This window comes from Scyliorhinus canicula, chromosome 7 (genome assembly GCF_902713615.1).
Source record: "Scyliorhinus canicula chromosome 7, sScyCan1.1, whole genome shotgun sequence".
Lineage (NCBI taxonomy): Eukaryota > Metazoa > Chordata > Chondrichthyes > Carcharhiniformes > Scyliorhinidae > Scyliorhinus > Scyliorhinus canicula.
Genome location: NC_052152.1, coordinates 87,623,295 through 87,650,638, shown reverse-complemented (window position 1 = coordinate 87,650,638; position 27,344 = coordinate 87,623,295). Strand labels below are relative to the sequence as shown.

The window sequence follows — 27,344 nt, the reverse complement described above, 5'->3', positions numbered from 1 at the left end:
CCCCCCCCTTACTTTTTAGGACACTACGGGCAATTTATCATGGCCAATCCACCTAACCCGCACATCTTTGGACTGTGGGAGGAAACCGGAGCATCCGGAGGAAACCCACGCACACACGGGGAGGACGTGCAGACTCCACACAGACAGTGACCCAGCCGGGAATCGAACCTGGGACCTTGGAGCTGTGAAGCATTTATGCTAACCACCATGCTACCGTGCTGCCCCAAATGATGTAGTAAGCTTCACAACCTATCATCATTCTGAACATATCCTCATAAACAATTTAATTTAATTCTCCTAAACTTTAGTGCATTAACTTTGTTTAATTGAATATCTAACCTGTTGGTCTATAGTGTACTTCAGACCACAGCCTCTCACAATATTGCCTCTAGGTGTGTAAGGCTATTACCTTAACTCACAACATTTCTTCAATTGATACCTTTCATTATCCTTTTCAAATCACAGAGTGCAAGCAAGCTTTCATGTATACTCTTCAAAATGCCTGAAGTACTAACCTCAAGTTACTTTCCTTACAGGTTTTGATACTGAGGGTCAACACTCAGGAGCAATATACATGGTTTACATTAGGCATGTGATTATGCACATTACATTGATATTTGTCACACAGTGAGAATGGTGAAGTGACAGGGCCACATACATTTTGGCATGCATTAACAGAAAGGAGAATTTATCCTTTAAAAAATCCAAATCAGGTGAAAATTGTTTCTCACTGATCCAGTAACCTGGAAAAGTTCAAGTCTTTACTGACAAAACCTATTTTAGAGGTCAGTATGTAGCATTACAGATGGAAAGTGATTGGGCTGAGTAAATCACACTGTACAATAGATACTATTTACACAGTGAGCGACGCCGGCTGTATTTGAGTCAATGACACGAAGTACGAAAGAATAGCCGAGACGTGAGTACTGGTGCTATCTGGCTTCCCTCCAGAGGTGGTTAGTCTCTTTCAGAGGAACGCTGACTAACACCTGCAATTGTTTCCAATTCTCACTGAAGGTCTATCAAATGTATACATTTTTGCTGACACATGTACAGTGTGTGAATACTGGACATGTTCATGTTTTTTTATTATTCAGTGGGATTTGGGAGTTGCTCGCAAAGCCAGCATCTGTTGCCTATCACTAATTACCCTTGAGAAGGTGGTGGTGAGCCACTTTCTTAACCACTGCAGTCCACCTGGTGTAGGTATACCCACAGTGCTGCTTGGATGGGAGTTCCAGGATTCTGATCCAGCGACAGTGAAGGAATGGCGATATGGGTCACAATTTACCTCCCGCATCCCACCGGAATCAGATTCTTCCAGGTTCCTGACGGTCGTTTTGCCTCGTGACATCGGGTTAGATCTCACGGGGTGTCACGATCTCGCATGGTTAAATAAGTTGAAAATCCACTTAGCCCTGCCGGTATGAGATCGACCGGCCTCGCCAAGGAGATCCCAGCTGGGTTCCATTTAACATTGGTCCCCACAAATGAGGACTAGCCGCACTGGCACTTGGGAGGGTCTGCCATGTGATTTGAGGCTCCCGGGTGGTCAGCCTCCAGGCAGGGTGGCACCTTGGCACTGCTGCTGCCAGGTGCCAGCCGGGCAATATCAGGGTGCTCATATGGCACTACAAGGCTGGCAAGGCCACTGCTAGGGTGCTATGCTGGCAGTACCAAGGTGTCAGGCTGGCATTTTACCCACATAGGGCATCAGGCTTGGTCTTGTCCTGCCCATGTGAGGTGGGGTGCTTGGGGGCCCAAGGATCCTCTTATGGGTGAGTTGAGGCACCATTTAAAAATGGTGTCTCATCTCTTCCTGCAATGAGGAACTCCCCTTGTCAGAATTCCTCAGTGCAAGAAATGGCCCTGAGTGTGGCCTTGGGGGGCATTCCACTCCGGGGCCAAAAATAGCAACAGAGTGCAGTAAGATAGCGGGTTAATTCCCGGGAAGAACAACACCGCTAATCCCGTCCAGAGCCGGCTCTGATTTTGTTTGGTTAGTTCGGCCAAAAGTTCCCAGTCAGAATGTTGGGGGGAACTTGGAGGGAAACTTGCAGGTGGTGGCGTTTTCATTCATTTGCTGCCTTTGCCCCTTCTAAGGGGTAGAGGTCATGGGTTTGAATGGTGCCTTGGTGAGTTGTTGCAGTGCATCTTATATAGTAAACACTGCTACCACTGTGTGCAGTGGTGGAGGGCATGAATATTTAAAGTGGTGAATGGGGTGCCAATAAAGCAGGCTGCTTTGGCCTGGATGATGTTGAGCTCTCTGAATGTTGGAGCTGCACTATTCCAGGCAAGTGGAGAGTATTCCATCACACTCCTGATGTTACTTGTCACTTGTCAGCCCAAGCCTGGATATTGTCCCGGTCTTGCAGCATTTGGACACAGACTGTTTCAGTATCTGAGGAGTTGCAAATGACACTGAATATTGGCTAGGTTGGTCTTTTCCTGCTTTCTGTGGACAGGACATTGTCACACAGTGTCAGGTAGATGCAGTTTGCAGCCATAATGGAACAGCTTGGCTGGAGCACAAGTCTTCCATATTACTGCCAGGATGTTGTCCAGGCCCATAGTCTTTGTTGTATCCAGTGCCTCCAGCCATTTCTTGATATCATGTGGAGTGAATCAAAATGCTGGAAATCTGGCATCTGTGATGCTGGGAACCTCTGGAGGAGCCAAAATGAATCATTCACTGGGCGCTTCAGGCTGAAGTTGGTTGCAAATCGGAAATAGTGATATTTGTGGAGCCTGCTCCTCCTGTTAGTTGTTTATTTGTCCATCATCATTCATGTCAGCATGTGGCAGGGCTGCAGAGCTATATCTGATCCGTTGGTTGTCACATCACTTAGCTCTGTCTCTCACCTCTTGTTTATGCTGTTTGGGACACAAGTAATCCTGTGTTGTAGCTTCACCAGGTTGACACCTCATTTTTAGTGATGCCTGGGTGCTGCTTCTGGCATACCCTCTGATGCGCTATCAATTGCACTTAAAGACTCGAATCGGTATAAGAGAGGCTTTATTACCGTGAGATGTTTATCCTCCGACTGCAGCTGGTAGAATGGCAGCTCAGGAGAACTCATACATATTTATACTGCTCCCTGTGGGCGGAGCTAGCCGGCAGGGACTACCGACGAACCTGTAATACAGGTACTGCTGTACATACCCTAATACAGGCACGCACACACTTACACAGTGGTGGATCACCACATTCACCCCCTGTTAAGAATGACTCCAGCGGGGGTGACGTGGAACTATATACAGAATCCGTGAATCATTTACAGAGGGGAGGGGGAAAAAAATGAAGTGTCCATCTTGCAACATGGTGCCCGTCAGAGGTTAAGACTGTCCGGTGGTCTGACAGTTCGTTGAGAGCGACGCAGCAGTGGTGGTGTCGGTGTCGACGCCGTTGGTGCTGGTGGTGTTGGTGCTGGCCAGTAGCTGGATGACTCCGGGAGCGTGCCGAAATCTTCCATGTCCTCTAGCGTGGGCAGGAGAAGGAGGGATGGACCTGGTGGGGCTGATGCTGGGAGCGCCAGGGGAGGGGAGGGTGGTGCGTGTATGGGAGTGGGATCGGCACCCGAGGGAGCCAGGTCCCTGAGCGAGACCGTATCCTGGCGGCCGTCGGGGAACTCCACATAGGCATACTGGGGGTTTGCGTGGAGCAGGTGTACCTGGTCCACCAAAGGGTCCGCCTTGAGGAGTCGGACATGCCTATGCAGTAGGACCGGCCCTGGAGCAGCGAGCCAAGTTGGGAGCGACACCCCAGATGTAGATTTCCTAGAGAAGGGAAAAACACGTTCATGGGGTGTGTTATTCGTGGCAGTGCATAGTAGAGACCGGATGGAGTGCAACGCATCCGGGAGGACCTGCTGCCAGCGAGCGGCTGGGAGGTTTGTGGACCGTAGGGCCAGCTGGACGGCCCTCCAAACCGTCCCGTTCTCCCTTTCTACCTGCCCGTTTCCCCGGGGGTTGTAGCTGGTCGTCCTGCTGGAGGCGATACCCCTGCTGAGCAGGAACTGACGCAGCTCTTCGCTCATGAATGAGGATCTCCTGTCGCTGTGGATATAGTCGGGGAAACCAAACAGAGCGAATATGGAATCGAGGGCCTTGATGACGGTGGCAGACGTCGTATCCGGGCATGGGATGGCGAATTGGAACCTAGAGAATTCATCGACCACACGAAGGATATAGGTGTTGCAGTCGGTGGAGGGGAGGGGCCCTTTGAAATCCACACTGAGGCATTCAAAGGGGCGGGACGCTTTCACCAGGTGCGCGCGGTCTGGCCGGTAGAAGTGCGGCTTGCACTCAGCACAGACCTGGCAGTCTCTGGTGACTGTCCGTACTTCCTCGACGGAGTTGGGCAGATTGCGGGCTTTGATGAGGTAGTACAACCGAGTGACCCCCGGGTGGCTAAGGCTGTCGTGCAGGGCATGGGGCTGGTCTACTTGTGCGCTGGCACATGTACCTCGGGAGAGGGCGCCTGGGGGCTCGTTGAGCTTGCCGGGGCAATACAAGATCTCATAAATTTAGGTGGAGAGCTCGATTCTCCACCTCAAGATTTTATCGTTTTTGATCTTGCCCCACTGCATGTTGTTAAACATGAAGGCTACCAACCGTTGGTCAGTGAGGAGAGTGAATCTCCTGCCGGCCAGGTAATGCCTCCAGTGCAGCACAGCTTCAATGATTGCCTGGACCTCCTTTTCAACAGACGAATGTCGAATTTCGGAGGCATGGAGGGTGCATGAAAAGAATGCCACGGGTTTGCCTGCCTGGTTTAGAGTGGCGGAAAGGGCGACATCAGAAGCGTCGCTCTCTACTTGAAAGGGCAGTGACTCGTCTACTGCATGCATCCCGGCCTTGGCTATGTCTGAGCGAATACGGGCGAAGGCATGTTGTGCCTCGACCGTGAGGGGAAATTGAGTAGCCTGTATCAGTGGGCGGGCCTTGTCCGCCTATTGTGGGACCTACTGGGCATAGTAGGAGAAGAACCCCAGGCAGCGTTTGAGGGCCTTGGGGCAGTAGGGAAGGGGGAGCTCCATGAGGAGGCGCATGCGGTCGGGATCAGGCCCCAGGAGTCCGTTTTGGACTACGTAGCCGAGGATGGCTAAGCGGTTCGTGCTGAATACGCACTTCTCCTTGTTATAAGTGAGGTTGAGGAGAGATGTGGTGTGGAGAAATTTGGCAAGGTTGGCGTTGTGGTCCTGCTGGTCATGGCCGCAGATGGTGACGTTGTCCGGGTACGGAAACGTGGCCCGCAGTCCGGACCAGTCAACCATTCGGTCCATTTTTCTTTGGAATACCGAGACCCCGTTAGTGACGCCGAAGGGAACCCTAAGAAATTGATAGAGGTGACCGTCCGCCTCGAAGGCAGTGTAGGGATGGTCCAATTTACGGATGGGGAGCTGGTGGTAGGCGGATTTAAGGTCAATCGTTGAGAAGACCCGATACTGTGCAATCTGATTGACCATATCAGATATGCGAGGGAGGGGGTACGCGTCGAGCTGTGTGTACTGATTGATGGTCTGGCTGTAGTCCATGACCATCCTGTGTTTCTCCCCAGTTTTAACCACCACTACTTGGGCTCTCCAGGGGCTATTTGCTGGCCTCGATAATACCCTCCCGAAGCAGCCGCTGGACTTCGGAGCCGATGAAGGCCTTATCCTGGGTGCTGTACCATCTGCTCCTGGTGGCGATGGGCTTGCAATCTGCAGTCGGATTGGCAAAGAGGGAGGGAGGGTCAACCTTGAGGGTCGTGAGGCCGCAAACGGTGAGTGGGGGTAGGGGCCCGCCAAATTTGAGGGTGAGGCTCTGGAGGTTACATTGGAAATCCAGGCCCAGTAACAGTGTAGCACAGAGGTTGGGGAGAACGTAGAGGCGGAAACCGCTGAATTCACGCCTTGTACGGTGAGGTTGACCACACAGAAACCCCGGATCGGGACAGAGTGGGATCCGGAGGCCAGGGAGATCCGCTGGTTGGCGGGATGGACCGCGAGGGAGCAGCGCCTTACCGTGTCCGGGTGGATGAAGCTATCGGTGCTCCCGGAGTCCAGTAGGCAGGAGGTTGCGTGGCCGTTGATTAGCATCGTCGTCAAAGCGGTAGCCAGGTTGTGAGGACGGGACTGGTCCAGCATCATGGAGGCGAGCAGCGGGCGATCATCCGAGGATTCCGACGAGGAGCGGCAGCGACCCGGGTCCCGCGGTCCAGTCCCGTGGGGAGGACAAAATGGCGGCGTAAGAAGTACCTGTAGGGAAGAAGATGGCGGCGCCCATGCAGCGCACGTTGCGGGTGCGGGGCAAGATGGCGGTGCCCATGGTGTGCACATTGTGGGGGCGGGGCAAGATGGCGGCGCCCACTAGCCACACGTGGACCTTGGGGGGGAAGATGGCGGCGCCCATGGGCCGCAGAAGTAGCAGCGGGGACTCCCAGAGTGCGCGGTGTGGCGAGCTGCGCAGGCATACTGTGCGGGAGTGGCCCCAGTCGGGGGGGCCGGTTGCAGGGTCCACGAGGTGTATGATGGGTGGGCCGCGCGGCGGGCAGGGTAGGACTGTACATTACGGGAAACGACCGTCATGGAGAGCGCTAAAGTTTTTGTCGCCGTTAGGTCGAGCGCGGCCCCTTCCAGCAGTCGTTGCCGGATGGGGTCCGATGCAATCCCAGTCACGAATGCATCACGCATGAGGAGATTGGAATGTTCCGTGGCTGTGATGGCCTGACAGTCACAGCCCGTACTAGAGGGATAAGGGGCCCGCCAGAAGTCTTCAATCGACTCACCAGGTAGTTGTACCCGGGTGGCGAGTACATGCCTTGCAAACAGAGTGTTCATCTTCTGGACGTAATTTTCTTTAAGGAGTTCCATGGCGCCTGCGTAATTCGGCGCGTCCTGTATCAGCGTGAACATGCTGGAGCTCAATCTTGAGTAGAGAAGTTGAATTTTCTGAGCTTCCGACGGTGCGGGATCCGCTGAGGTGATATAGGCCTCGAAGCAAGCCAGCCAGTGAATAAAGTCTTTTCTGGCGTTTGGCGATTGCGGATCCACCTGCAAGCGATCTGGTTTTATTCTGATGTCCATGATGCGGAAAATCTCACGGTAATAAATTGATGCGCTATCAATTGCACTTAAAGACTCGAATCGGTACAAGAGAGGCTTTATTACTGTGAGATGTTTGTCCTCTGACTGCAGCTGGTAGAATGGCAGCTCAGGAGAACTCATACATATTTATACGGCTCCCTGTGGGCGGAGCTAGCCAGCAGGGGCTACCGACGAACCTGTAATACAGGTACTGCTGTACATCCCCTAATACAGGCACACACACAATTACACAGTGGTGGATCACCACACCCTCCTGCACTCTTCATTGAACCAGGGCGATCCCTTGGCTTGATGGTAATAGAGGGGAGGATGTGCCAGGCCATGAGGTTATAGTTTGTGATTGAATGTAATAATTGCCGAGAGCGCCGCATGGTTGCCCGATTTTGAGCGACTGGATTGGTTCTGAATCTATCTCATTTAGCATCGTGGATTAGTGCCACACAACACGATTCAGAGTATACTAAGTATGAAGATGGGGCTTTGTCTTCACAGGAACTGTCCGGGAGGAGGGCCCCAAATCATGTTCTGTTTTAGAGCCTTTACAACCTCAGCCCGCAAACCTGGAGAGTTTGATCTGTCGTTTGATTCTGGGTGAGCAAAGCTTTGAGCAATAGGATACAACATGGCTTGAATCTGATTCAAATAGCTGAGAAGGTCAGCAATATTGACACATACCAGTGAGTGCAAAAATGTCCTTCCATGCCCAGCTTCCTTTAAAGAAATAAATGAACATATTCAGAAAGCTTTCCAGGGAGACACAAGAATTCAACTATTAGTAGGTTTTGATGAAGGCCAGAATCTAGATACTGTGCCTTTGAATATAATTCATACTTACGCAGCAACATACAGTCTCATACTGTTCAAACTTATGAATACAGCAATTCAAGTAGCCAGTTTGGGACAGTCTCAAGGTTTTTCATTCATCCTACTTGGGTTGTCTCCAACAACAAGAGAAAAACATGCAGACAGTGGTGAGTGTGGATCGAATCCAGTCCAGAGCTGGTTACTATAGGCATCACCACAACATGGCTCACAGATGGAATCCAAGGATGATTCGCTCCCCTTCAAGGCAGGAATCCACAGTTAATAAAATAAAAACTTGCATTTATAGAACATAGAATTTACAATGCAGAAGGAGGCCATTTGGCCCATCGAGCCTGCACCGGCCCTTGGAAAGAGCACCCCATTTAAGCCCAGAACACCGCCCCATATCCGTAACCCAGCAACCCCACCCAACCCCTTTGGACACTAAGGGCAATTTATCATGGCCAATCCACCTAACCTACACATCTTTGGACTGTGGGAGGAAACCGGAGGAAACCCATGCACACATGGGAGAACGTGCAGACTCCGCAGACAGTGACCCAAGCCGGGAATCAAACCTGGGACATTGGAGCTGTGAAGCGACAATGCTAACCACTGTGCTACCATGCTGCCCACTATATAGCTACTTCCACTGCCTCAAGGATGTCCCCAAAATATTTAGCAGCCAATGAAGTACTTTTGAATGTGGTCTCCGCTGTAATGCATGAAATGTGACAGGCAGTGTGCACATAGCAAATCCCACAAGCATTGATCTGATAATGGCCAGATAATCTGTCTCTTGGTGATGTTGTTGATTGAGGAATAAATATTGGACAGGAAATTTACCTACTCTTCAATACCTGTCTGAGGCTGGGCAATGACTGGAAAGGATTTGCACGTAAAGTTGTAAAGAGTGGAGTTGCAGCCTTGTGCAAATAATGGGTCAACTGCTAATAAGTGAGGCATTACCAATGAAGCATTAGAACACCGTCAGCTACCACTATCCTGCAGCCAAGTTTAAAAGATGCAATGTCGCCAAGTAGAAATGGGAGATGAACACTTTTTTTCAGCCTTCAGCCATTATATGCCCAAAGGGGCAGTCTGCAAAGAACTCTATCCAGGACACCAGAGCCGTTTTGATTTGGGGGAAATACAATTCAGTTTCCCTTTGAAAGAAATTATCTGATTTCATATTGAAATGTTTCTGAAACAGTGCCTGCCTTGACCATTGTGGTAATGGCAGCAAGCAGAATGCTGTGGACTTGTTGACCATAACCCCCTTATCAATACAGCTACCCGTTCTCATGTACAACTAACCACTTCTTGTTTTGTAATTCTCCTCACATGTTTGTTTTTCTTTCTCTTCTGCAGAGGCCTGGTGACTGTATCAGCAGCTGACTGTTGTGTCAGTCTCCAGTTCTACCGCTGTCAGACACGGGGGGTGGGGGTGGGGAGGAAGAAAGCAGCATCGGCATTAGCCCTGTGCTTCAATTTTACTGCCTCTTCTTTCTCTCTCTCTTTCCCCCAACCCAGTTTAACTCCAATCTCTTTCTCTAGTCTTTGTATATTTCTCTTCCCAAGATTATTTTTCTTCCAGTCTCTCTCTCTCCCAGTTTGTTTCTGTGATGTGAGGATGGCGGTGTTGGACTGGGGTAAGCACAGTAAGAAGTCTTACAACACCAGGTTAAAGTCCAACAGGTTTGTTTCAAAGACTAGCTTTCGGAGGTGAATCTGAGGAAGGAGCAGTGCTCCGAAAGCTAGTGATTTAAAACAAACCTGTTGGACTTTAACCTGGTGTTGTAAGACTTCTTACTGTAGTCTGTATCTGCAGTCTCCCTATCTCTCGCCTGTCTCTTTATCCTTCCTCTCCAGTTTCTCTCTCTCTCTCTCTCTCTCTCTCTCCAGTCTTGTTCTCTCACTGTCCCTCGACAGTCTGTCTCTTTTCCGAGCTTGAAATTGTAATTGTACTCCGGACTTCAGAAAGGGAAGGGAGACACAGCCTCTCCGATATAGTGAGAACCATTGGACAGGAAGTGGATGGGACTAAGTTAAAGACATGTGACCATCTCTAAATGGGTTAAAGACATGTGACCAGCTCCGGCGTTCAGAAACATTGATGAATCACCCCAGCCACCCATCATTGTACATGAGCTTTCAATACAGAAGTCTTTTAAACAGAAACGCTGCTAACCTCTCCCAGGTAGTGCAGCTGTGAAACTGAATATGTCAACTTGCAATTTTGTTTGTTTTAACATTTCATAACTGGTTCTCAAGTTTGTCCTTTATATCGTCCGATGTTGTCGATTAATGTGTTAGGATATACTTTGGGATCATTGTTTAATGGGTGTTGGTTGTGACATTGTTGAGCTGTGCATTCAGAGAACAAGTCAAGTTAGGCTGGAAAATCATAAGGAAATGAACATGATAAAGCAACTATCTCCCAATTAGGTTGTTCATCCCATTAGGAGCTTCCAGTAATCCCTAATTTGATAATCCTAAGAATGCATTTTATCTAGTTTATGGTTTAATCCAAACAGCATGGGATCAGACAGCATAAAGCAATATGACATTGGGATTTAGGACTTTCCCAGCACCTTAACTTAAAATGAATAACATTAGATATAATGACAATTATAAGAATATCTAACTTCTGTTCATTATATTTTAATAGCAGAGACAGGTCCATATGTTTTTCATTCAAATCACAGATGTGCAATTGAACTTTTATAAATACCCCTCTCAGAGGGCAGCATGGTGGCACAGTGGTTAGCACTGGACTACGACGCTGAGGACCCGGGTTCGAATTCCGGCCCTGGGTCACTGTCCGTGTGGAGTTTTCACATTCTCCCCGTGTCTGCGTGGGTTTCACCCCCACAACTCAAAGATGTGCTGGTTAGGTGGATTGGACACGCTAAATTACTCCTTAATTGGAAAAAAAAAGGGTACTCTAAATTTATTTTAAAAAGAAATACCCCTCTCGGGTCATTTATCTCCAGTGCACTGAAGATGTAAATCCTGGTAAATCCTGCACTTAATCTATCATGTTTGATGTGACCATCAATTCACTAGACACACGATTGGAAGTAAACTGTGGTTTTAATAGTCTTACAACTGAGCCAGCCTGCGACCAGAGGAACTGAGAGCAGGCTTACGGCAGCAGCACTTTATACTTCCGGTTAGTGGGAGGAGCCATGGGCGGAGACAAGGGTGAAGCCCAGTACAAGCTCCTCATCTCCCCCTATGGGCAGAGCCGCGCAACGGCTCACATACAGAGCCCACAAGGACATAATACAACGCAATGCAATACAGTGTGAATTACAATGCAGGATAATTCACCATAATGTTGTTTGGGGGATAATTCTACATCAAGTTAAAGAGATAAATATGGACAGAGATAGATCAAATATTCCTTGAGCTTGACAGTTACTGTACTGCTGGGAAGAAGGATTTTTTTGGCTGTGAAGGCCAGGATTATGATGAATATTCTGGATTTCACTCATACCCTATTAGAATCAGGATGTTTTTATGCAGACAATAGGATTGATCTAAATTAAAAGACCAGTAAGTTTAATAAGAGTATCATTGAATCATAGAAACTCTATAGTGCAGAAGGAGGCCATTCGGCCCATTGGGTCTGCACCGACCCTTTGAAAGATCACTCTACCCATGTCCACTCACCGCCCTATCACCATAACCCCATAACCTAACCTGCACTTCCCTAATGATCTTCCTGGGTCTATCACCCTTTCCCTAATTTTTTATAATGGCAAACTCCTAAGAGGGCTCCACTAAACTTGCTGAAGAGCTTAACATGAAAAAGGGATGACCGTTCTCCATTATTGAATGCCAAGACTGATCCTTCAGCTCGCTGACATATTTTACTATCCCTAGGTGAAATATTATCTCGAGAACCTTGCAAGGCTTTAGCTTTTAATCTGCTCTCCATCCTGTGTGTCGTTCCAAAGCCTAAAGTTTTGTAGACCACAAATTAATCCAAACTAAGAAATTTGGAGAAAACTTGGCTTATTACAACACAATATACATCAGATCCCAGCCGGGTCTGTGCTGTCAGTACTAACTGACTTTGCACAGAACTTAACCATGGATGATTTAAGGCTGTCCTCAGAAGGGGGGGCTGGTATTTGGCGAGACTCATGGGGAGACTGATTGGTCCAACCCCGTAGGTCTCGTGTGGGTTATAAAGCGAACCCAACAATGAGTCCTAGTCCAAAGCAGGGGGAACGGAAACAGTGCAGATAGTGTTAGAGCCACAAACACCAAGACCTGAAGAAAAATACACAAAGCCAATCTCAGATTTACACATCACATGGAGCACACCATAGCATTCAGCAAAATCCCCAAAATAGCAATGATAATCATCCAATAATTTGTAGTGATGGATCTTTGAGGGATAAATATTTGCCATGACACCAGGGATAACTTCTTTGCTCTTCTTCAAAATGGTGCCATGGGTTATTTTTTCTACATCTGCCTCGGTTTAGCATTACATCCAAAAGACAGGGCCTCTTACAGTGGACTGCTCCATTAATACTGCACTGGAGTGTCAGCCTTGATTTTTTTATGCACAAGCACTGGCGCTGAGCGCAGAATCTAGCAATTTGGAGGCAAGCATGTTAACCGACAGAGTGATTGCTAACAAACAATCGCTGTCCAGTACAACCCTATGAATCCAGGAACCCAGCTCAGCTGAAACATATAAGATCCTGGGGGACTTGACAGGGTGTGTGCTAAAAGGAGGTTTACCCTTGTGGAAGAGATCAGAACTAGAGGACACAGTTTAAAGCATTTAAGGCGGAGATGAGGGGCAGTATTTTACCACCCCATCACACACTTCAAAGGCTCTACTGAAAAACAGACATGGCAGAAATGGGGTCCTGGAATTTGGCCCTGGCTGGGGGTGGGGTCATAAAATGCAGTGAGCTGTTCAATACTCCATTGACTTTGGCAGACCAGAAGATACATCAAAGGAGAGTTTTCTTTCTCTGAGTGCTGAGAGTCTTTGGCACTCTTCCCCAGAGAGCAATGGAGGCAAGGCCATTGAAAATTTTCAAGGTAGAGGTAGATAATTGTCGACTAATGAAGGAGTCAAAGGGTATCGCGGTAGGCGGAATGTGGAGTTGGGGCCACAATCAAATCACCATGGTCTTTTAAAGGCTGGAGGAGGCTCGAAGGGGCCGAATGGCCTACAACTGATTCAGATATTTTTAGTGTTGGCTTGATATTCTCACTGGTGAGCTGGCGAGAAAGGTTCTCACTGAGCAGACTAACACAAGTCTTATTGTTGGCTACAAGATGTATCCTCGTTGTGACCTAGTGAACTTTCTCCTACAAGAAACACGTGGCTGAAACATGTGTGGGAAACATGCCAATCAAAACAAGTACCATTTGGTCTTCTCCTGGAACTGGGGAGGTAACAATCAGGATGGAGTCTCTTCCTGGAAACTTACTTGGAACTAATTACACTGCAATTGTGTAATTAACCATTAAGGACACTATTCTCAAACCAAGATGATCACCAGGACACCAGGCCACATAGACCAAAGAACCCATGAGAGGATAAGTAGGCTTGACCCCTGACCTACATTCCTGCCTTGGGAACTTAACATGCAGGATTTTCTGTAACTTCGTAAATTATATATGGGAACATACACTCATAAAATACTTACGATTGTGCATCAAAACATAGAATTAGCTCACTTTATTATATATGGGAATGTTTTCTTCTAATTACAATTTGCAAACGTACAGCTACAACAGCTTCCTAAAATATTTATTGATATCCCAATTAGATCCATAAAAATAATACGAAGTATTTTTCTATCTGTTTTGGTCAGTTTAAAGACCGTTGGTGGGAAATGCCCAGTGTGTATCAAGGCAGTTGGAGCACTAGGAGGACTGGAGCTCGAGATGCACACGCGGTTGCCAGGTTTAATTCCCGGCTTGGGTCACTGTCTGTGCGGAGTCTGCACGTTCTCCCCGCGTATGCGTGGGTTTCCTCCGGATGCTCCGATTTCCTTTAAAGACGTGTGGGTTAGGTAGATTGGCCATGATAAATTGCCCTTTGTGTCCAAAAAGGTTAGTTGGGGTTACTGAGTTACGGGGATAGGGTGAAGGCATGGGCTTAAGTAGGGTGCTCTTTCCAACAGCCGGTGCAGACTCGATGGGCCGAATGGCCTCTTTCTGCCCTGTAAATTCTATAATTCTATGATTAATCATAGTCTGCATGTGGGAGCCTTTTGAAAGCTAAGTCCCAACAGTGCTTCTCATGCCTCCCATGCCAGGTATGCACCCCATGAACTCCCAATGGACCCTCATGCCTCTCCCTCCCTAGGTATGACTCTTTTATACTCCCAGGAACCCCTTATGCCTTATTCTAAGCTGGGGCACCTCCACATCCATTCATCTTTTATACACGGTAGAAAACCAATGAACCCTATAGTGACAATAATGTATTTTTAAGAACTAGCCATTCATCGCTAACTTCCTACTTTCTGAAGAAAAAAATAATTTTTACTATGGGCCAATAAAAGTTTCAATCATGCAGACCCTTTAATGTATCAATAGCAGAACCTGAAAGCACTTGAATTCTTTAAATGTGTGTAAATAAATATTGTGCAACTGACAGAAGAAATCACAGAGCCAGAGCTGTCAAACAATGTTTCCTTATGGTTCAGCTGTTTCCATAGTCAAATAGATTTCTGGGCCAACCTCATTATGCTTTCTAGGCTTAGAGCCCAGAAAACCATTAGACTGCTGAAACAGCTGAGCCTTAGAGAAAGCATTGCTTGATTGACAGCTCTGGCTCTCTGATATCTTCTGTACAATGCTTATTTTCACAAAATAGAGGATCCAAATACTTGCAGTTTCAGCTAATCATATATTAAAGGGTCAGCATGTTTGACACTTTAAAAAATGTGATTTTATTTCAGAAAGTGGAACATTATCCATCAATGACTGTTTTGTAAAAACAATATTTTTTACGCATCCTATTCTCAATGTAGCACTCATTGGTTCTATACAATGTATAATGGGTGAAGGGGCTATGGAAGTTCCATAGCTTGACATGGAAGCATGAGTGGCCATAGGTGGGCGGTGGGGGGGGGGGGGGGGGGGACATAAGGTGGCATTGATGGGGCATGGGAGGTCTGTGGGGTGAGGACTAGAGGGCCTTATGTTTTTCCATTATAACTGAGATGAAGCCCCACAGCCCATAGCTGGGTCTTTTTAAGCTGCCCGCCTCAGCAACTGGCATTCCCTGGGCTGCCTCCGAACATTTACCGGGGTCAGCTACCTCAATTGCAACCTGCATCCCATCACCCCCACCTCCACCGTGTCCCCGAATGAAAGTCCCGTCTTCCCAGGCAATTTTTCCTGATGCAGGAGGTACAGGTTTTTTCCAATTCTTGCTCCCTGCCTCAAGGATGAAAATTCAGCCTTAGGTTAGTCTCGAGAAAGGAGTGATTATGATGTTGCTCCGAAGCATGAATCCTAAACACAAACCTTATCATGGAGCAACTTTGATAATTAGGAACTTACTTTCTTCGAAGATCGATGCTGAAGTTTTAACAGGCAGATTTCAGGCCCCGAACAGGCGCCGGAATGTGGCGACCAGGGGCTTTTCACAGTAACTTCATTTGAAGCCTACTTGTGACAATAAGCGATTTTCATTTCATTTTTGTTTCATTTCAAGGAAATGTATCTCTAATAATATTTAGTCCAACAGAGATAAACCTGCCTTTTCAAGTCAGAAGGAGACAGTTCCCATTTTGGCATTTCTGTTCCATACCTAGAAACAAGTCAAAAGCCCAAACCCTTGACAAAATTTGTGCTCAATACTCCTCGGCCTGTTTTTACACGTGGAAACGTTGGGTAGGATTCTCTGGCCCTTCCTGCTGGAACCGCAGCAGGTTCCCCAATGGCGACACTGGCAAGCCACACAAAATGGCCAGTTGCCAATGGCGAGCTGCTTCCGCTGGAAAACATGCCACGGGGGGGGGGGGGGGGGGGGGGGGGAAATCCTGGGCGGGATTCTCCAATCCTGCGGCAGAGTGTCCACGCCGTCGTAAACACCGTCACGTTTTACAATGGCATGAACGGGCCGCTCCCAGGATTAATTCTACAAGGGGCCAGCACGGCGCTGGAGCGTTTTGCGCCGTTCCAGCTGCCGATCCCAGCGCGAAATGTGCACCACGGGATCCGCACATGCGCAGTTGCGCCGGCGCCAACGCGCGCATGCGCAGTGGCCTGCTTCAATGCGCCGACTCCAACGCAACATGGTGCAGGACTACAGGGGCCGGCGCATAGGAAAGGAGGCCCCCAATCACAGAGGCCCGATCATGGGCCAGGCCACATCGGAGGCCCCCCCCCCCCCCCCCCCCCCCCCCCCCCAAACAGGCCGCTACCCTACTCTTCAACGCCGAGGTCTCGCCAGCTCAGAGCAGGTTAGAACACCGCCGGCAGGACTCGGCTCTTTTCTTATGGTCGCTTGGCCCATCCAGGCTGGAGAATCGGTGGGCTGGCCGCGGAGAGTGGCTCACGAACGGCGTTGTGCCAACCATGCCGGTGCCAATGGTGCCGATTCTCCGCAGCGGAGAATCGCGTGCTGGCGTCGGGGCGGCCTGGCCCGTTCGCGGGGATTCTCCGGCCCAGGCCCAGGGCTAGGAGAATCCCGCCCCCTGTACTGTTGCAACAAAGATATTAATTTGATGTTTACCAGTCTCTGCTCGTATATTTTATAAACGATAGAGGATGTGCTTACAAAACATGCAAATCAATCAGAAATAGTGTAAGGCCAACTTCCCTATTTTTCCCATAAATTACTTTGACTCCCTCTAATCTAGGAATAGATCTATATAATTCCTTTTACCCCACACTGCAGCTTGAGATGGAGGGCATAATTCTGTTGCAAAATGTGCGGCTGCATTCAACACCAGCGGAACATTCAAATTTTGGGTGTGTTGCTTTTTTCTGCTGAAACAAACAACCAGTTTTCACTTCCTGTGACCTCAACCTTCCTGCTTGTTCTGGAAAGAGCGTTTGAAATCTCTATTTAGCAATTACGTAAAGCAGGGGATGAGGTGGTGACAAAAGTGCCAAACCCACAGCCGCACTTGGAGAATAACACTGAAAAAAAATTAATGTACTCTTTCTGATGGGCATGCATGTTTAGCAGAACGTATGTTACTGCCGTAACATTCTGCTATTCTCTCATTATATCCAATTTGGTCTCTTTTCAGTTCACATGTTGTACATCTGTGCTGCCTTAATTCAAAGTCACTTCATTCTAATTATCTGAGTTTTTTAAATTCGTGGGATGTGGATTTGGCGAGGCCAGTATTTATTGCTCATCCCTAAATGCCCTTGACAAGGTGGTGGTGAGCTGCTTCCTGAACTGCTGCAGTCCATGTGATTTAGGTACACCCACAGTGCATTTCACACATTAACAATGGTAAGCACCATTGATCTGGATATTCAGGCAACAAACGCTAGCCCTTCTCAGTTTAAATCACCTTTACAGTCATGAGGTTTTTAAATCGTTAGGTTATATCAGCATGCAGCCCTTTTTTCCCAATTTTGAGCACTATGCTCAGCTGACAATGATTCTCACCCCTCTTGAACAGTACCTGTCACTAACCACAACATTAAAGGAAAAAAGAAAGTTGCATTGATATAGCACCTTTCATGACCTTGGGACACTGCAAAGCTCCTTACAGCCAATGAAGTGCTTTTGTAGTCCAGCTGCGGTAGCAATTTGTGCACAGCAAGCTCCCACAGACAGCAAATATGAGAAATAAAGAGAGAATCTGTTTTAGGGGTGTGGTTGAGAGAAGAATTCACCAAGCGTACCAAAATAAGTCCTCTCCTCTTCTTCAACTTATCCTGTGTTCAACCACCTGAGAGGGTAGTTGAAATTTAATTTTAACATCTCAAACAAAAGACAGTATAGCACTTCCTCAGTACTGCACTGAATTACCAGCCTGGATTATGTGTTGAAGACCCTGGAATGAGACTTAAATCCAAAAACTTCAGACTTTATTAAAAAAAAGTTCCTGGCTACAAATCTTGCAATTTGACTTCCCTGTAAAGTATTCACTGAAACGGCTGGATACTTCTTTTTTAAAGAACAAAAATGTTTATTGCAATTTCTAAACTGAACTCTCAGTGAAGTGAAAATAATATCAAGTAAAGTGAGCATCATGTTGACCTGCCTGTGTAGTGTGCCATGTCTCACAGCCTCAGGAGTCACTTGTCTCACCATCTTCCTCTCCTGCTGTTTGTAGCTGTGTTCCAACCACAGTGAGCACACTCACACATGATGCAACCCAACTAACACCAGCTGGCAGCGCTCCATCGCATCCTCCGCTAACAGGAGTCTCAACTTCAGCGGGCGGGGGTGAGGGTGCAGTGTTGACTCTAACAATGCTGAGAGTTTGTTCAATACGCAACCCAGTCACCCTGTTGTGTGCTGCAGTATTGTGTTCAGTGGTCTGGCTGCGTTATGTTAAGAAAACATTGAATAAAACCGAAATGGGAGATTCCACACAGTATTATATATTCCGTCCACACTCCTTGATGTTGAGGTGGTTGCTTGCAGGCCCTGAAACCAGGGTTTTATTTCAAGAGATTTGTTTTGCATTCATTTCCATTGATCACTCTGTGGCTATTGCTGGTGTCTTTTTAAATTCTGCCAGGAATTGCTTGAAGCAGCTCTGAGGGTGAACGAATTCCTAAATCCCTTTCTCAATCCAATGTAGATGCCAGGAAAACACTTCCATTCCTTTAGGGTACCTCAGTAAATTCTGGAAACCTGTTTACTGCATGTCTCATCTCTTAGTCTCTGAACTCCACAGATACTGGAGTTAGAACCCACAGTATATCTGAAATCAGTCACAGTGACATTTTCAGAAATTTCAGAAATTGCTTCAGCCATTTTGAAGGCCTCCTGAATCCCGCTTGAGTTTTCTTCTGGGGCACATTTCCACCGGCAACAGCAGTTCTCTCACAGAAATATGATTGCAATAAATGACACAATGACTCACATTGCATGTTATTATATTATTTTTAAAAATGTAATTTTAAAGTTGTTGGAACCAACAATTCTACGAACACGTGCTTGTAGGATTAGAATAGCGGTTTTAATATACTTAAAACAGAGCCAGCCGGTTAGCCATTGAACTTTCGGTGAACTGGCCGGCTGACCATGTGGCACTGATCTTTATACAGCAGCTCCAGGGGGAGGAGTCCTGGGCGGAACCAAGGGAGAAGCCCAGTACAATTCTCGAGCATTCCCAGAGCTACTCCCCCTGGTGGTCAGGTAGTGCCACTGTACTTACATTATAGGCACATGTATATACAGATTATAATCCGGTGTGAATCACATTCACCACAAAAGTAAGTATAAAAAAATGTGTTTATACAGTAATATGGAACAGTCAATGTCATTTAATCTCAGACTCATTCAAATGTTGCCTGGATAATGGCACCAAGTTTCATGGCAAGGAAGATCATAAGGTCATAAAAAATAGAAGAATGTGCCATTTGGTCTCTCAGGGGTGGTTAATCTTTGGCATTCCTCAGGCAGGAAAAATGCGCTCCATCATTCAATAAGATCATGAAACCACCTTTAAGAGAAGAAAATTTCTCCCTATCTCTGTCTTAAATGGGAGCCCCCCCTCCCCCCCCGCTTTTCTTTAAATTGTGCTCCGAGTTCTAAGTTCCCTCACAGGGAAGAACATCCCCTCACCATCCAGCCTGTCAAGCTCCTCAGAATCTTACAGGTTTCAATAATATTACCTCATTTTTCTAAACTCCACACAGTGCAGGGACTCGGGTTCAATTCCAACCTCTGCTATGTGTGGAGTATGCACATTCTCCCCGTGTCTGCATGGATTTCCTCCGGGTTCTCCGGTTTCCTCCCACAGTCCAAAGATGTGCAGGTTAAGTGGAGTGGCCATACTAAAATCGCCCCTTAGTGTCCAAAGATGAGTCAGTTAGGATATGGGGTTCTGGGGATGGGGCGGGTTAGTGGGTCTAGGTAGAGTACTTTTTCGGAGTGCGGTTCAGACTCAATGGGTTGAATGGCCTTGTACACTGCAGGGATTCTATGATTCTAGCATGTAAGGGCTCTACCTGCTCAACCTTTCCTCATAAGATTTTCATTCCTCGAATCAGCCTGGTGAACCTTCACTGAACTGCTTCCACTGTAAGCACATTCCTTCCTCAATAAGGAGAACAAAACTGTACAAAGTTCTCCAGGTGTGTTCTTATCAATGCCCCGTACAGTTTTAGCAATGCTTTCCTACTTTTCTATTCCATATCTTTTGCAATAAATGTCAACATGTTTTAGTCCTGTACATGAGTTCATAGCTGTTGCTGAGTGTCATTTGTTTCAGTGCATCTTATCTTAAAGCAGGCACTTAGAAATTTCAGCCATTAACACAGTTACTTTTTCCACATATGCACTGCTCCCCGTACAATCACTTGCCAGAAGCTTTGCATGGCGCAGTAGCTATAGTGGGCAATGTTGCTTGATACAATTCTGTATAGAGGGCCTGTGTTCTATTTGAAGAAAATTAGATCAGCGGTTAAATAAAGAGACCAAAGAGAAAATGCTGGAAAACCTCAGCAGGTCTGGCAGCATCTGGAGGGAGATAAAAGAGCTAATGTTTCGAGTCTAGATGACCCTTTGTTAAATAAAGAGGTCTGGGAGGAGGTTCAAATAGAACATAAATATCTGCATGGATTGTAGGGTCAAATAGCTTGTTTCTGTGCTGCAAAAACTTTGTAACTTCATTATATTTGGAAATGGATTAATGAAAAGGGATTGACGCTCTTTCCAAACCTATCCCTGTTTTCTCTTGTGGGTTATGATTCACTCCAGGATATGCTATCACAATGATAAATTTTAAAAATGTATTTCCATTCAGAGGCTGCCAGAACATGTAATTTAATGTTTGTAACTGCGATTATTAAAAAAAAGTTTTGGTAAAGTATTATGTTGAGAACTGAACCAACTTGTCACTTCTTCTCTTCACACAGTTCCTCAAGTCCTCAAAAGCTGTGCAGAATTCATTGAGAAACATGGCATCGTAGATGGCGTCTACAGGCTCTCGGGAATTACATCCAATATTCAGAGGCTGAGGTAAAGCATCACTCGTAATGTAAAGTTTCATGAGCTTTAATTAGCCTGAAATTACTTGGATTTAGAACTCTTAAGTTTCTCAATACCTGGTGTAAATGGGAGCAGTAAAGGGCTCAAAGTTGCATTAGCACTAGTGAAGAGGCTGGTGACAATTTCAAATGGACCTAGGTTTGGATGCCCAAAGAGCCTGCCTATCTTAGGCTATAAGTGGCTTTTATTATGCAATTTGTCAATGTTAGACTGGAACAATGTTAGGCTAGACTAGGGAATGCTCTCGGCACATTCTGGACAATATATCACAAGCTCCTCCACAGCTTGAACAAAATTAATCTCGGCCACCACCACCACCCAGGAACCCCATCCTTTGCGATCATGATCCTATCACCCAAACTGACCATACCATCAACTAGACAAGCCCAACATTGGAAAGTCTCAATTTGGCAAACTGCATCAGAACACCCATTTGGCCACATTCCATTTTCCCCGACTACTCACCTCCACTCTCCCCCATTCTCCTTCCACCCATCCTCCTCCCAACTGCCTGTGGTATTTTTAAAGGCTAGGCTTGCCTGGCCACGAAGATACAAACAAACAAGCGCTTTAATAGAAAGGTGTTTACTCTACAGGTTGTTAGGATAAACTGCACAATTGCCCGTGCAAACTGCCGATGATGTGACCAAAATGTCATGTAATCAGATACTTAAAGTGTCCTTGTTCTAATTGGAAACAAGCATGAATGCACAACACTTACCTCCTCCTTTACATTGCAGGTTCTTGCAATGAAACACAATTTAACGTTAACAATCAAAGTTTAAATTATGAATAATTAACAAACACAGCAGTCAATAAGTTCAACATTTTGGAGGACGCTAATTTCTGTGTGGTTGTCGGCAAAACTCTGGCATTTGCTTTTTCATGTTGACTGTAACCTTTCGTGTTTTTGCTTCAGTTATTCGTATTGAGCCCTGGCCACCAAAAATAGCATCTGGCTATCTCTTTCATCCTTACTATCCCACAGAGACCTTCATGAAGTTGGTTTAGGATACATTTCCTTAACAATGACAGAATGATGACCCTCATTCCCCAGAGGAGACAACCAGTCTGTACAGATAGTTTGAGTCTTCAGGCAACATATGGCTTCTACTCCAGGTTTGCTCCCGTACCCTTGCCACAAAGTACCATGTCCATAACTACTGACAGCAGTACATTATTTCTGATATACTTCTTAACTTGTCCTGTGGTTACAGAAGTGTTATCGACTTCTTCAAAATAGAAAATATTAACACTTGATCTATTCACTGATGACTTATTTGGTAACGGTAATCTAGAGAGTCCATCAGCATTGTCATGGAGACTTGATTGACGATATTATATTGTGTATCTATGTGCTGAAAACAGCAATGCTCATCTCTGCATCCGGCTCGCTGCTAGAGATGGAATCCCGGTGTGCAGCCCAAGTACCATTGTCAGTGGTCAGTGATCCATTTGTAATGTAAATTTCCATCCATATAGGTATTGGTAAAATCTTTTGATTCTGAAAATGATGCCTAGAGCTTCCTTCTCTATCTGTGTATCGTTCACTTCTGCTTTTTCAAGGACCTTGATGCAAATGCTATTGGCTTCTCTTCACCATTGGGGATTATGTGAGAAACCACTGCTCCCACCCCATAAGGCAGCACAGTGGTTAGCACTGCTGCCTCACAGTGCCAGGGACCCAGTTTCGATTCCAGCCTTGGGTGACTGTGTTGACATTTCCGCCCACTGTCCAAAGACGTAGGGGATTCTCTGGTTCTATCCTATGAAAGTGTTGCGTTGCAAGCCAGTTGCAAGGGTAACTTCAGATCAAAGTATATCAGGACTTCTGACTTTAGTAGTGCTTCTTTAGCTAATACGAAAGCTTTCTCACACTGATCCTCCCATTTCCATTTCGTGTTTTGACACAGTAAGTTGTGTAGAGGCCTGATTAGGAAAAAATCCTTTCATAATAGCCCAGAAACGATCAAAGTTGACTTACGTTTTGAGGTGCAGGCGCCTCAGTTATGACTTTTGCTTTTGAAGGCGATTTGTTCAGTCCCTTTGCATCCAAGACGTTTCCCAGGTATTCAACAGAAGATGTGAAGAATTCACATTTATACTTCAATACTCGTGGTCCGTAATCTTCTAGTCTCAGGATTGTAGCATCTAAATTTTGAAGATGCTCTTCTTCGTTCCTTCCAATAACTAAGATATCATCTAAGTAGCACTGGACTGCTTCTAGTCTGCTTAGAATTTGATCGATGGCATGTTGGTGCGGACGTGATGTCCTTTTTGGTAGCCAGGGCTCAATACGAATAACATCCAAACTGAAGCAAAAACACTAAAGGTTACAGTCAACATGAAAAAGCAACACAGGTGCGGACGTGATGCCAAATGGAAATGTTTTATATCGGAATAGCCCTTTGTGTGTCACGATTGGCAAATATTGTTGTGAAGTTGGTGGTTAGCACTGCTGCCTCACGTCGCTGAGGACCCAGGTTTGATCCCAGTCTCGGGTCACTGTCCGTTTGGAGTTTGCACATTCTCCCATTTCTGCGTGGCTCTCACTCCTACAACCCAAGAAGATGTGCAGGGTAGGTGGATTGACCACGCTAATTTTCCCTTTAACTGGAAACATTAAAAAATATATATTGTTGTGAACCTGGATCCACATTTATCTGGAGATAAGGTTGACTAAGGTCAACCTGACTGAAATGTTGTCTTCCAGCCATCCCAACAAATAAATAATCAATTAATGGAAGAGGATACTGCTCTATACACAGTACCGGATGCATAGTGACTTTAAAATCACCACATAAGCGAACTGAACCATCTTTCATCATCACAAGTACTATGGGCATATCTTACATTAACGTGTTCAACCCATTTTAATGCTGTCTTAACCTTACACCTGATGGCACACAGCACAGACCTAGCCTTTAAACATCTTATTTGGCTTTTGCCCTTAACTCTAGCATGACTGAGATCTCTTTTCTCTTTCCCAGCTCCACATTAAAGGCAATGGCATGTTTCTTTAAAATCTTTGGTCGACCTGCTGCAGACTCCGACACGAGATTCTCCTCAGCCCAGTTTAGCTGTATTCTCTCCAGCCAGGTTCTCCCCATTAGGGTTGGATACTTACCTTTAACATTGTGCAGGGAAAAGTCTGCGGTCTGTCCGTTTAGCTGCACGTTTATATTGATAAAGCCCCTCAATGGAAGCACTTCCCAGGTACAGTATTTAATATTATCCTTGAGGGTTTTAAAATGATATGTCATTGTTTCTCTTGTTAAACAATTTCTGCTACCAACAAACTTGCTCCAGTGTCCACCTCCATTTTCACCAGTTTCTCATGGTTTTCAGTAGTATTTTCCTCTGGTATGGATACCCTGGCTGCATGGGCACACTGGCATGGGCACACTGACTCTATGGACATACTGGCATGGGCACACTGGCTCCATGGGCACACTGGCTCCATGGACACACTGGCATGGACACACTGGCTCCATGGGCACACTGGCATGGGCACACTGGCTCCATGGGCACACTGGCATGGGCACACTGGCTCCATGGGCACACTGGCATGGGCACACTGGATCCATGGGCACACTGGCATGGGCACACTGGCATGGGCACACTGGTTCCATGGGCACACTGGCATGGGCACACTGGCTCCATGGGCACACTGGCATGGGCACACTGGCATGGGCACACTGGCTCCATGGGCACACTGGCTCCATGGGCACACTGGCATGGGGACACTGGCTCCATGGGTACACTGGCATGGGCACACTGGCTCCATGGGCACACTGGCATGGGCACACTGGCTCCATGGGCACACTGGCATGGGGACACTGACTCCATGGGCACACTGGCATGAACACACTGGCTCCATGGACACACTGGCATGGGCACACTGGCTCCATGGGCACACTGGCATGGGCACACTGGTTCCATGGGCACACTGGCATGGGCACACTGGCTCCATGAGCACACTGGCATGGGCACACTGGCTCCATGGGCACACTGGACTGGGCACACTGGCTCCATGGACACACTGGCATGGGCACACTGGCTCCATGGGCACACTGGCTCCATGGGCACACTGGCATAGGCACACTGGCATGAACACACTGGCTCCATGGGCACACTGGCTCCATGTGCAAACTGGCATGGGCACACTGGCTCCATGGGCAAACGGGCATGGGCACACTGGCTCCATGGGCACACTGGCTCCATGGGCACACTGGCATGGGCACACTGGCATGAACACACTGGCTCCATGGGCACACTGGCATAGGCACACTGGCTGCATGGGTACACTGGCTCCATGGGCACACTGGCATGGGCACACTGGCTCCATGAGCAAACTGGCATGGGCACACTGGCTCCATGGGCACACTGGTATGGACACACTGGCTCCATGGGCACACTGGCATGGGCACACTGGCTCCATGGGCACACTGGCTCCATGGGCACACTGGCATGGGCACACTGGCATGAACACACTGGCTCCATGGGCACACTGGCATAGGCACACTGGCTGCATGGGTACACTGGCTCCATGGGCACACTGACATGGGCACACTGGCTCCATGAGCAAACTGGCATGGGCACACTGGCTCTATGGGCAAATGGGCATGGGCACACCGGCTGCATGGGCACACTGGCTGCATGGGCACACTGGCTCCATGGGCACACTGGCTCCATGGGCACACTGGCATGGACACACTGGCTCCATGAGCAAACTGGCATGGGCACACTGGCTCCATGGGCAAACGGGCATGGGCACACCGGCTGCATGTGCACACTGGCTGCATGGACACACTGGCTCCATGGGCACACTGGCATGGGCACACTAGCTCCATGGGCACACTGGCATGAACACACTGGCATGGGCACACTGGCTCCATGAGCAAACTGGCATGGGCACACTGGCTCCATGGGCAAATGGGCATGGGCACACCGGCTGCATGGGCACACTGGCTGCATGGGCACACTGGCTCCATGGGCACACTGGCTCCATGGGCAAACTGGTATGGGCACACTGGCTCCATGGGCACACTGGCATGGGCACACTGGCTCCATGGGCATACTGGCATGGGCACACTGGCATGAACACACTGGGTCCATGGACACACTGGCATGGGCACACTGGCATGAACACACTGGCTCCATGGGCACACTGGCTCCATGGGCACACTGGCATGGGCACACTGGGCTCTTGAAATGTCTAACATCTCATCCTGAATGATCTTTGACCAAGGAGTGAGAAAGTTTACTGATTCATCATTCTGAAAGACTCCAAATGGGTCTGCTTGTCGAGAAAGAACTTGCATTCATAAAATTCTTACCATGTCCTCAGGATATTCCAAAGTGCTTCTCAACCAATGAGGAAAACATTACAGCTGGAGTAGCAAATGACAACTGTATAAATGAACAACCCAAATGGTTATTGAAAGTGTTAGTTAAGGGAAGAATGATGGCCACGTTACTAAGACCACTTACTGCTACCTCTTCGAATGGTGCCAGGCGATATTTTACAACCAGCTGACCAGGCAGTGGGGTCTCATTAGCTTCCATCAGAAGGATAATAACTAAAACAATTCAGCACTCCCTCACTACAGTACTGAAGTCTCATGTGCTCAAGTGAGAAAGAGAGCAACTGGATTGCTATCCCTCTTGGAATGTTTCCAATGCTCATTAAGCACTATCTTCTCCAGTTTCTTGTTTATGTATTTTTGCTTCCACGCATCATTCCACTTGTAAACAAATGTGGATATTACTTTTAAGCTGTACAATGGCCTGGCATTGTGATCTTTTCTACCATTTAAGGTGGTAACTGGACCATGATGGACAGTGAATGATTCACTATACTCTGCGGTTAATCATTAGACTATTGTTATGCAAATTGAAACTCAACAAAGATTAGAGAACAGGATTGGATGTGGGGGCACTGGGGAATCGTGCAAAATGTTTAATTTGTCATCCGTTACTCGTAATGGACTGGAGTGGAAAGGGAAATAAAATGTGGTACCTAATGGGCTGCCAAGATTGATTTTGGCAATTTAACACCATCTTTCAAAGCCACCCTCCCCGCCGCTCCACATCCAGGTTCAGAAACTGGAGTTTTATTCAGAAAAAGCAGAGAGCTCTCAGCATGTAGGCCAACAGTACTGAGACAAAAGACCACCACTGGAAGACTTATAGACAAGGCAATAGCCATTGCACTTATGCAGCATACTCCATAATGGCCTTTCTGCCTGATG

The 27,344-nt window shown here is 47.3% G+C and overlaps 1 protein-coding gene across 3 annotated transcripts in view; it reads left to right on the top strand.

Moving 5' to 3' along the window:
* arhgap31 (Rho GTPase activating protein 31) overlaps positions 1–27,344 on the top strand; it is a 133,148-nt gene that overhangs the window by 37,860 nt on the left and 67,944 nt on the right. For all 3 annotated transcript variants that reach the window (XM_038802387.1, XM_038802386.1, XM_038802385.1), the window contains exon 2: positions 20,958–21,060. Coding sequence is in view for 2 of the 3 variants with exons in the window: in XM_038802386.1 (XP_038658314.1) it covers positions 20,958–21,060 (103 nt within the window). In the remaining variant the exon portion in view is untranslated. The remainder of the gene's footprint in view (positions 1–20,957; positions 21,061–27,344) is intronic.